This window comes from Dictyostelium purpureum (genome assembly GCF_000190715.1).
Source record: "Dictyostelium purpureum unplaced genomic scaffold DICPUscaffold_60, whole genome shotgun sequence".
NCBI classification, from domain to species: domain Eukaryota; phylum Evosea; class Eumycetozoa; order Dictyosteliales; family Dictyosteliaceae; genus Dictyostelium; species Dictyostelium purpureum.
Window position 1 is genome coordinate 1 of NW_003519397.1, and position 12,753 is coordinate 12,753.

The 12,753-nt window shown below is 25.0% G+C and overlaps 2 protein-coding genes across 2 annotated transcripts; one reads left to right on the plus strand and one right to left on the minus strand.

The window, feature by feature from the left end:
* The first annotated feature begins 799 nt into the window (after positions 1-799).
* Positions 800-2,157, plus strand: DICPUDRAFT_46519 (uncharacterized protein). Its single transcript, XM_003285993.1, has 2 exons — positions 800-840; positions 932-2,157. Exons 1-2 carry the CDS (start codon positions 813-815, stop codon positions 2,032-2,034), a joined length of 1,131 nt encoding a protein of 376 aa, XP_003286041.1. The 5' UTR covers positions 800-812; the 3' UTR covers positions 2,035-2,157.
* Positions 2,158-2,936: 779 nt separating this feature from the next.
* DICPUDRAFT_86974 (uncharacterized protein) lies at positions 2,937-10,353 on the minus strand (the record flags this gene model as incomplete). Its single annotated transcript, XM_003286018.1, has 4 exons — positions 2,937-4,453; positions 4,539-9,269; positions 9,348-9,641; positions 9,717-10,353. The coding sequence occupies 4 exons, from the start codon at positions 10,351-10,353 to the stop codon at positions 2,937-2,939; spliced, it is 7,179 nt and encodes a 2,392-aa protein (XP_003286066.1).
* Positions 10,354-12,753: the final 2,400 nt, after the last annotated feature.

Here is a 12,753-nt window from a genome sequence, read left to right on the forward strand (position 1 = left end):
TTTTTTTTTTTGATTTTTTTAAAAAAAAAAAAATAAAGAAAAATAAAAAAAAGAAATAATGAAAATATTTACCTAAAGCTTGAACATCTTCTCCTTCCATTTTATTTATATTTATATATGTATTTATTTATTTAATTTGAAATAATAAAAAAAAAATTTTGAATTTATATGAAAAATTTAAATAAAAAATAAAAAATAAAAAATAAAAAATAAAAAAAATTAAAATTTAAAAAACCCATTCGCACCCATCCCAAACCAAATGATCTTTTTTTATTCATATTTTCAAACAAAATGATAATAATTTGTTTTTTATAAAAAAAATTTTATGCCAATAAAATAATAATAATTTTACTCTTATATTCTGGTTAAATTATAAATTTTTATTAGATTTAATTACAATTATTTTATCTACAAAAAAAAAAAAAAGAAAAATACTTATAATTTTTTATTAAATTTTAAAGAAATAACCAAAATATAGTCGTTAAAAAATTTTTTTAAAACAAATAATCAAAATATATTATTATTGTTTAATTCAAATTAATTACTTGGAATGTATATAAAAATAGATTTGAAAAATGATTACCTGTGTGTTTATTTATTTTTTTTAACACCACACCCCACAAGAACTGGGTAAGCCAAAAAAAAAAAAATTATTTTAATAATAATATCCATAAAACCCAATTTTTATTTATTTTATTTTATTTTTTTTTTTTTTGATTTTTTTGATTTTTTTTTTTTTATAAATTCAGTTTTCATTTTTTATTTTCATTAATTACTTTAAATTTAAATAAATATATACAAATACAAATAAAATGGAAGGAGAAGATGTTCAAGCTTTAGGTAAATATTTTCATTATTTTCTTTAAAAAAAAAAAAAAAAAAAAAAAAAAAAATTTAGTTATTAATTTAAAATTTATTTAAAATATTATAGTTATTGATAACGGTTCAGGTATGTGCAAAGCCGGTTTCGCTGGGGATGATGCCCCAAGAGCTGTTTTCCCATCAATTGTTGGTCGTCCAAGACACACTGGTGTTATGGTCGGTATGGGTCAAAAAGATTCATATGTTGGTGATGAAGCCCAATCAAAGAGAGGTATCTTAACCCTCAAATACCCAATTGAACACGGTATTGTTACCAACTGGGATGATATGGAAAAAATCTGGCATCATACTTTCTACAACGAATTACGTGTTGCCCCAGAAGAACACCCAGTCTTATTAACTGAAGCTCCATTAAATCCAAAAGCTAACAGAGAAAAAATGACTCAAATTATGTTCGAAACCTTCAACACTCCAGCCATGTACGTTGCCATTCAAGCCGTCTTATCATTATATGCCTCAGGTCGTACCACCGGTATTGTTATGGATTCAGGTGATGGTGTTTCCCACACTGTTCCAATCTACGAAGGTTATGCCTTACCACATGCCATCTTACGTTTAGATTTAGCTGGTCGTGATTTAACCGATTATATGATGAAAATCTTAACTGAACGTGGTTACTCATTCACCACCACTGCTGAAAGAGAAATCGTCAGAGATATCAAAGAAAAATTAGCCTACGTCGCCTTAGACTTCGAAGCTGAAATGCAAACTGCTGCCTCATCATCCGCTTTAGAAAAATCATACGAATTACCAGATGGTCAAGTCATCACCATCGGTAACGAACGTTTCCGTTGCCCAGAAGCCTTATTCCAACCATCATTCTTAGGTATGGAATCAGCTGGTATCCACGAAACCACTTACAACTCAATCATGAAATGTGATGTTGATATTCGTAAAGATTTATACGGTAATGTCGTCTTATCAGGTGGTACAACTATGTTCCCAGGTATTGCTGATCGTATGAACAAAGAATTAACTGCTTTAGCCCCATCAACCATGAAAATTAAAATCATTGCTCCACCAGAACGTAAATACTCTGTCTGGATTGGTGGTTCAATTTTAGCCTCACTTTCAACTTTCCAACAAATGTGGATTTCAAAAGAAGAATATGACGAATCAGGTCCATCAATTGTCCACAGAAAATGTTTCTAAATTATTTATTTCATGTATTATATAACAACAACCAAAACAATTTTTTTAATAAAACAAAACATATATTTATAAATATTTTTTAACTGTCGATTTTATCCTTTTAAAAAATATAAAATACAAACTAAAAAAAAATATTTTTTTGTCTCCATATCTCTATTCTATTAAATTTTTGTTTGGATAAAAAAAAGTTTATTTTTAAAAGGATTTATTTTAATTGTTAGATATGGATTCCCAAAGGTGTGGTGCTGATATTATATTTTTTATTTTATAAAGTTACATTAGGAGTAATAGAAAATCATAGTTTTGATATCTATTTCCACAGCAATCGAAGAATCTCTGTATATTTTAATAGTTCTGGTAAGTTTGTATTTCCACCGAAACGAAGAAAGAATGGTTGCCAGTAGATGGAGTTTATTGGTCTACCTATCTTTTATAAATTAATTGGGTTTGTTGGTTATTTTTATATGGAAATATTGGTAGTTTTGAAATTAATTCATTTACTTTTGGAGTGTTTGAATGTAAATTATAAAAGCTTTCTATTAATTTCTATATCGTTTCTTGATGGTCACTTGCTGTTTTCAATTGAAGAAAATGAAAAATCATATGTCCCAATGAAAGTACAAAAGTTTTGATAATGTTAGAGATAGATTGCAAAGGTATAGGATATGGGAATAAATCTTATTTAAACAACTCTTTATTTACTTTATCAATTAATCAATAAGGAAAAATCTTTTCAATCAAGAATTTATAACTCAACAATTTAATAATTAAAATAATAAAATAAATAAAATAAGTGTAATTAATATTTATTTCAATCTATAAAGGAATATTTAGAGATCATCTTAAATTATATAAAGAAGAAGAAATTAAAACCCTTTTTTAAACTTTTAATTAATATTAATTTATATTTTTTTATTCTTTTTATTATTTTCAGCAAAATTTTTAATAATAATATGCAGTGATTGGGATATACTATTGATTTGTAATTGTTGTATTGTAATTATATTTATACCTATTTGTTTATCTATCCAGTTCTTTAATTGAACAATAACTAAACTATCGAGACCATACTGAGTTAATTGGAGTTCCAAGTTGATTTTTGACTCATTAATTGAAAGTAGTTCTGATATTTTATTTATAACTTTTTTTTTTAAAACTTCATTGTTACTATCATCATCTAATGATATATGTGATTTTTTAACCATATTGGTTAGATAGTCAAGTTTAGAATAATTATGGTTTGGTTTTGAAGATACCAAAATTTCAAAATTAAAATTACACAAACAATAGTTTGAATGATTGTTTTTATCTTGAATAAAGAGATCTAGTGAGCTTAAAATTAGTTGTGTTGAAATAAAATTATACATTGATGTTTCCATCATTACTTCCATTGCTTCATTTCTTGAAACAATTCCAGTTGATGATACTGCACCTAAGTTTACAGAGAGTGATGGTAGTCCAATTGATTTTCTATATTTTGATAGCGAGTCAATTGTATTGCAATCACTAGCATAACAACATTGTCTATATGAACCAGTAACTGTAACAGCAGATGATGCCATTATAAATTGTTTTAATTTCCATGCACGTTGAATTGATTCATTGTGTAAATTGAATGCACCAATTGTTTTTGGACCATGTGTCATATTTAATCCATTCATATTGACATCTTGAACATCACTAATATCAGTTACAAATGCAAAGTGTATTACTGTATCGATATTTTTAATGTTTGAATTTGATTCTAGATTGTTTAATATATTGTGTACTTTATTACTATCTTCGATATCGGCTTGAATAAAGTGGAAATTAATTGTATTATCCTTCTGATGTTTAGTTTGATTGATTAATAGTTCTAATTCCCATTTCAATGGTGATTTTGTTAAAATTATAATATTATCGATTGATTTGTTTGAATATTTAACAAGCCATTTCATTATATCTAATATAATACCTGTTTGACCTGTTACTAATATGTTTTTACCGATATCTAATCTTGATATATCATAAGTGTTCTTCATAATAATTGAATCACTTTGTTTTTGTTCATTATATACTCTTGATAACATATCTATATCATGATTTACAACGATTTTACCAATATGTTGTCTTTCATTAATATATTCGATTGCATCTTTAAATTGATCATTTGAATATTCAATGATTGGAATTGGCTCTAATTTATTTGAATTAAACAATTTGACTATTTTTTTTAATAAACTTTTAAGAAATGGTCCTGAAAACTCAACAAGTTCTACATTATTATATCCATAGTTGTATTTAAAGTGATTGTTTGTCATATAATCATTTGGTGTTAAATGTGTAATTGAAAGATCTACAATTTTACCATGGCTATTTAAGCATTGGAAATTTGAATCCATATATTCTGATGAAAGTGTGTTTAATATTAAATCTACACCTTGATGATATTTGTCACATTGTAATTGTTTTAATTTGTTTTTAATTTGACGAACATAGTTTTTATTTCTTGATGAAATAGATACCAGTAATAAATGAGCCATATTTATTGATCAAGTATTCTTCTTTATCTTTTGAACCGACTGTTAAAAATATATAACCTTTGTGTTGTTTACACTTTAATAGCTCTAATGATGATAGACCGACACCACCTGCTGCTGAGTGAATTAAAATTGTTTGATCTTCTTGTAAATTACCAATAGAGTATATACTGTGTAATGCGGTAACATAAACTGTTGGAATAGATGCTGCTTGTAAATGTGAGATATTTGATGGTTTGAAAGAAACAAATCTATGGTCGATTATAATATGTGATCCACTAGTTTTTGAAAAAACCCCAAATACCTCATCTCCAATTTTTAATTTTTTAACATTGTTGCCACAACGTGTTATAATACCACTAAAGTCATTCCCAATATTTGGCATTTGATTTAATCCGTTTTCAATTTCTTCTTCTTTACCATAATGGATATCAACACTATTTGATACTTGACCAACATAGATTAGATAGTCTTTAAAGTTGATACCGGTACCTTTTATTTGAATTTCAACTTCATTTGGCTTTAATTCTTGTTTTTTAGTTTTTAATACATATTCTAAATTTGGATTAAGTTGAATCATTAAATTATCTTTATTTGTTTCGAATGAGTTTGATGTAAATGATTGTTTTATTTTTGTTTGTTTTTTGTATCTTTCATAATATACTGTATTGTTTTTAATTGTGAATTCTCTTTGAATATTAGATATTGGATTTATTAATATATCGATAAGTGATAGTATATTTTCATTTTGAATTGAAATATTATCGAAATCTAATGAATATAGATCTAATTGTGGGAATTCTGCGAAATATTTTGCTGCTCCATTGATTGATGATGATAAATAGTTGTTTGATGTTGAATTTAATAATATTAAAACATGTTTAAAAAATATTTCAATTTCAAGTTGAAGAAACATTTGATTAATTTGAATGTATTCAAATGTTATTTCTTTAAAATTATTGATATCTAATGGATCAATTGCTTTCATAAAGATAATTAATGTTTTTCTTTGTCTTATTGAATCGATTGAATTAATAATCCAGTTTTTAAGTTCATTTAAGTTATCGATTTGTTTTATTTTTAAACTTAATAGTTGATTTGATATGAATGATTCAGTGATTTGTGTACCTTCTTTACTATTGCCAAATAATATAATATTGTCATGTGTTGTTAATTGTTTCAATGAATATATATTTGATAATACCATTTCATTTATATTTGATTTTCTTGTTTGAATTAAAAATAATTCATTATCATTTCCCGATATTGCTGTATCTTTATAATTGCATTCTTTTAGTAATTTGTACCAATTTTCTTGTTTCATAGAGCTTCTATCTTTTCTGATGTCTATATCTTCTGGGGATGGCCACCATTGTGGGAATACACCGAATATTGAATCAGTATACAATGATTTATATGGTGGTTCAATAAAAATAATTTGACCATTTGGTGTTAAAATATTATGAATTTCATTTAAACTGAATCTAAGTTGTTTTACAACATGTAATACATTAGACATCACAACCATATCGTAATAAGATGCTTTTAAATCTTGATCTTTAAATGACTTATCTAAATCTAAAGTACGATAGATTATATTTACACCTTTGATTTTTGAAAGTTTTTCTTTAATGTTTGAAAAAAATGATGCTGAAATATCGCTCCATGTGTATTCTATATCGATATTTGATGTTGTATGATCATTTAAAAGCTTTTGGAGTTTATTTAACATTTGAATTGATAACGTTCCTAAACCACCTCCAAATTCTAATATTCTGAATACTATTGGTTCATTAATAATTGCTTTAATTGATTCTGAAACAATATCACTTAGTAAATTGTTTATTGTTTTAATAATATTTGATTTTTGATAAAAGTGATCTAATAATCCATGTTCATATAATGATTGAGGAGAGTCTATGTTTGGATCATCATCTTCTAATGGGAATATTTGTTTTGCAAAAACTGCTGTTGTTTTTTCTACAATTTTTAAAATTATATCATTATTAAGGTCAGGGAATTCATTTAATTGTTTATTGATACCTAAACTATTATATTTTTTTAAAATATCGAAAATAAAGAAAAATAAATTTTCATTTATTTCATCGTTATGGTACATTTGTTTAAATTGATTATAATCCATTGTTGATAATGTTTCTCTGTTGATATTTGGACGTCTTTGATTAATTTTATAATAAAATAATGATAATAAATGTTCTTTTGTTTCTTTATGAAGATATATTTCATCTATCCCCAATTCTTCTAATTGACACAAGTGTTTGAATGATTGTGGTTTATTGATGATAGAGTCTTTTGATTGTTGAATTGGTAGATATATTTCATTGGATGGTGGTGGGATAATTATGGTATTGTCAATGATTGGTGTAAGTGATGTACAAATAACATTTGTTATTTCAATTAATAATGTGCCATCGTTTAACATTATTTGAATGGATCCAGAGTATGAGTATAAATTGATTCTTGATTTCATTTCAGAATATACATATATTTCAGAATGTTGTTGATTGTTTGGTGATGGTATATTTGAAGAGTAATATTTAAATCCTTCGATTTTATCTAATACAATTTGGCATTGATGTTTGATAAAACTAAGTATTCCATGTAAACATGTATCAAGTATTGCAGTATTAAAGAATGATTTCATTGTATCGTTGTTGAGTAAATGATTGAATTCATTTTGATTTTGAATTTCATTTAATGATACAATCGATAGAGAACAATTATCACCAATATAGCATTCTTTGACACCTTGGAATAAGCCTTTGTATGTTAACCCGGTTTTGATTTTAATTGATTCATAAAGATCTGATTTTGATAGTTTAGTAAAGTTGCAACTATTTCTTATTTCATCAATATTGATCCGGTTTATTTCGTTACCATGTTTGAATAAACTAAAGTTACCAGTGGAACACAATACCCAATGATTTGAAGTTGTATCTTTAAAGTGTGATTTAACACTGAATTCATTTTTTGAAAGTGTAAAAATGGTTGTTTGTAGACACTGATTAACATCATCTTGTAAAATTATTGGTGTTTTAAATTCAATTGAATTGATTGTAATATCTTGATTTGGATAGATGTTGAACAAATTAATGATATATCCACACCCTGGGAAGAAGTTCTTGCCTTTTACTATATGTCCTTTTAGCCATTGGAATGGTTCTTTTTTAGTATTAATAATTGTTTGATACAATATAATTGGTGATTCTCTTTTGTTACCAAGATGTTGATTTGGAGGTCCTTCTTTTTTTATCTTTTCACATTTTGGATTTTGTTTGAAATAATATTTATCGTCCCATTGATATAATGGTAAACAATTGGCTGAAAGTATGTTGTCTTGATCTAGTTGTGATTTAAAATTAATATTAAATGAGTGGTTTACATAAAGTGTTGAAGTTGTTTTTAAAAATTCATCATAGTCATTTTTCTTTTTGTGTAGTGGTGAGTGAATAGTTATTTTATCTCCATTATTAAAATATAATGATTGTGTTGATTTCATTTGATTTAAATAGAATGATAGTGTCGGATGTGGTGCAACTTCGATAAATGTTACTTCGTTGCCATAGTTGTTTTCTTCAATATATTTATAAATGTTTGAAATAGTTTGAGTGAATCTTACTGGTTGTAAAATATTTTCAAATACATATTCTGAATTGAATGGAGTTGTTTCGTGATTAAATAAGTTGGTAGTAACTGTTGAAAAAACTGGTGTTGTTGATTGTTTTGATGTAATGTTCATTGAACATATTTCATCTTTAATAACTAATTGGCCTGATGTATGGAATGATGATAGTGACCCAAGCATAGAACAAAATATATCTTTTGATTTTAAATCAGCTGCAATTTCATTTAGTAAATCTTCTTTACCTGCGATTACAATTGATGATGGTGAATTGTAGCAAGCAATTTCAATTGATGGGTATTTTAATGAATAATTTGATATATATTCTTCAGCACTTATATTTACAGATAGCATTCTACCAATACCAGTTGTTTTATTTTGAGCAATAGATCTGTGGTAAACTAAATAACATAATGTTTCAAAGTCAATCATGCCAGAGCAATATGGAGATGATACTTCACCAAGAGAATGACCAACGATTAAATCTGCTTTGATACCCCAGTGTTTATATAGTTCAAATAAAGATACTTGAATCATTACATTTGCAGGTTGTGCCAGAATTGGCTCATGTATTGATATCATATCATTATCATCGATTGATCTTAGCTTATCTAATACAGAGTACCCATAGTATTTGAATAGTTCATTATCGAATTTATCTACCCATTGTTTGAATATTGTTTCATTTTCATATAGTTCTAATGCCATTCGATTATATTGCGATCCTTGGCCACATAATACAAAAACTGTAAACGGAATTTTGTTTTTAACTGAAATGTTGGAAATTTTATTTGAATTTGATAATATTTCATTTTTTTTGTCAATGAAATCACTCCAGTTGTTTGCAATAATAACTGATCTTTGAACAAGTGATGTTGATTTAAATTTAATTTGATTGTTTGCAAATTTATTGAAATCTAATGTGTCTGATTGATCCATAATAATTTGTTTGTATTTGTCAAGTGATGTTGATGAGTTTGATGAGAATGGTATTAAATACTTTTTATTTGTTATTTTTAAGTTTTGATTTTTTTTTGTGCAATATTCTGATAAAATAACACAGCAATTTGATCCTAGATTTAATAATTAGTATTTTATTTAAAGTTAAATTAAAAATATTTTAATTAAATTTAATTAAATATTATACATACCAGTAACTCCAAAGTTATTAATGGCCATAGTAGTATTTTTGCTATTGTTGCTAAACGGTGTTGGTTCAGTTACAACTTTTAGACGCCACTCATCGAATTTGATAACTGGGTTTGGTGATTTAAAATTGATATTTTGAACAAATGAATGGTTTTTAAACATTACACAACATTTGATGATTGAAATTACCCCTGATGATGCCTCACAATGATCGATATTTGATTTAATGGAGCCGACTAAAACTTGTTTGTTTGTATCTTTGAACACTCTTGAAATACCTTCTAGTTCTATTGGATCTCCAGTTGGTGTACCAGTACCGTGACATTCGACATAATCAATAAAAAATTATTTTAAAAGTCTGATATACATACCAAGATTTAAACTAACACCACCTACAATAGATACATCAGATTGGCCGTATTTGATAGATTTGTAACCAAGATGTATTGCATTTAGTGATGAACTACATGCAGTATCAATTGTCATAGATTCGCCACGAAAATCAAAGCAGTATGATACTCTATTTGCTATTGAATGAAGTGAATAACCAAAAAGGTTTTTTTGGGTTTCAAAATGTGATCTATTTATAGAATCGTATTCTGTAGTTGATGCACCAAAATATATACTTGTATTTGAACCTCGTAATGTTAATGGATCAATACCGCTTTCCTCCAATGCTTCCCATGTACACTTTAGCAGTAATCTTTGTTGTGGATCAATTGTATTGACATGTTCATCACTTGGATTGATGCCAAAGAAAATTGGATCAAATGACTTCCATTCATCAAGTGGTATAAGACCAGAATATTTGGAAGAAATATCACCAGTGACATTATAGTTATTAGACCACCTTTCAGATGTTTCTACAATACCATCGAAACCATTTACCAAGCTATCCCAAAATTGATTTGTATTTGAGATCGATTTTGTTAAACTACCACTTGGTGCTCTAAAACCAATACCTATAATTGCAACATCATTATTTTGCACAACATGTTTTGGTGACATTTTTAATTAATAAAGAATTTTGTTTGATGCTTTAATGAAAAAAAATTAATTATTAAAACTTTTTTAAATATAAAATAAAAAGAAATTGTTATTAAAAAATGAAAATTGAATTAGATAAAATATTCAAAAATATTTTTTAATCTAATAATATTACAATACATTTTAAACCGTTTCTTTTTTAATTATAGATTATAGATTATAGATAAAACTTTTTTAAATTATTTTAATTGTTGAAAAAAATTGAAATATAAAAAATATTGTTTTCCCCCTGCCACCTCTCAATTATTTTAATTTATTTTTTACCTAATTAAAAACTATTGTTTTCCTTACTTTTGTGCGATTATTGTTAGATTCATTAACATATATTATCTCTTTTTTTTAAAAAAAATTATTATAATTTTTATCCTTTTTTTTTTAAAAATTATTATTCATTTTTATCCATTTTATAAAATTTGCTGATAAATCCAAAATAACAACAGAAACACGCACTTGTCACAATTTTTTTCAAACAACAAAACCAAAGGGGGTGTTACGGTGTGCACTTGGACAAAATTAAGAAAAAAAAATTTATATATCACTTTTTTTAAACAAAAAAAAAAAAAAAAAAATATTTCATTTTTTTAATTTTTTTAAATTTTTTTTTAATTTTTTAAATTTACACATAAAAAAATACATATATTAAATATTTGATGATAATGAAGATTTAATGAAGATGAAGATACAATATTTGGGAAATATCTAAAAATCTAAATGAAACATCACCTAAAAATTATTATTAATAATTATTAAAATTAAATAATATTTTTTTTAATAGCATTTATTATACAAATGTTTTTATTATTATTTTAAGAAAAAATGATTATAATTAATATTATTATTATTATTAAAAAAAAAAAAAACTTTGCTTCTTTTTTTAAAAAATAAAAAAAGAAAAACGAAAGATTAAAAAGCATTGTAAAACCTAGTTATTTTTTGGGTCTTTTTATAGAACTAATTAAAAAAAGTGAAGAACAATATGTTTTTTTTAAAAAAAAAAATAAGAGTAAAAAAAATAATTCTACCTTTTTCTTTTGATTTGGATTTGTTGAGGTTTAGTTAAACTAAAATATAACATATATTTTAAAAATAAATATAATAATGAAAATATAAATAAAAAAATTTTATCTTCAATAATTTTAATTTCAATTATTTTTTTAAAATATAAATTTTAATATAATTTATTTTTTAAACTATATTTTTTTTAAATGGTTTGTTTTAATATTTTGTGAATTAATCTAAGTTCTTATTTATTTGTTGTATTTTTATTGAGATTGATTCATAAAGATTATCAAATATATCCTGATGAATATTTTTTAAAATTCAACAAATCAATAAAAAATTATCATTAAATGATTTTATAAAAAAAATTAAACTTATATTCCACAAAAATTTAAAAATCTTCATAATGACTCTTTAGCATAGTGGTTATTGTACTCGTCTCCAATGTGAGAAACAGCAGAAAGCGGGGGGTCGGGCGTTCAACTCGCCCAAGGGTCAATTTTTTTTAATCTAAAAACCTTCCTGGTGATTTTAATGGAAATATATCTTCCGGGGAAGCAATGATAGCCAAGTGGTCGAACCGCTCCGGGTTCGCCAGTCTCAGCAGGTTATCTGAATCACACATGAATTGACGTTACCGTGCCCAACTTGTATGCAGTATGGTTAAACTCATATAAGTATTAAACACATATCAAACAAAAACAAACACAAGAAACCAACTGATGACTTATACATCATTAAGAATCATCCTCACTTAAAAAAAAAAAAAAAAAAAAAAAAAAATATATTTTTGTATGATCTATATTATCAACACAAATCTCCACCTTGTGTAATAAAATTTTATTTTGAGTTAAATTGAATTCATTTGATTATAAAAGAATTAAAAAAAATTAAAATAAGACAAATTATTAAAAAAAAAAAAAAAAAATTTGGCTTAAATTTTTATTTATTTTCACATTTTTCAGATGATTGACTATATTTGGCTATATTTTATTTTCAATGCATTTATCATATAAATTTATTTCTTATTATCTCCATCGATTTCAATATGAATCAATATTTGATGAATAGATTTCATGATAATTATATTCTTTCTGTTCTAATTTACATTGGTAATGTTTATTAAAAAAAAAAATATTTAATTATTATCATAAAATTTGCATAAAAAAATTATTAAAAAATTATTGTTTGATTATTATTTTTTTTATATTTACCTTTATAAATTTTTTAGATCAGTATATTACAGTTAATTCAATTAAACATCAATATAAAGAAAGTTATAAATATTTTTAAAAATTTTTTGTTTTTTTGTTAATTCAAAAGTTTTTTTTTTATTCAAACCTGTTGTAGTTTTTAAAAAAA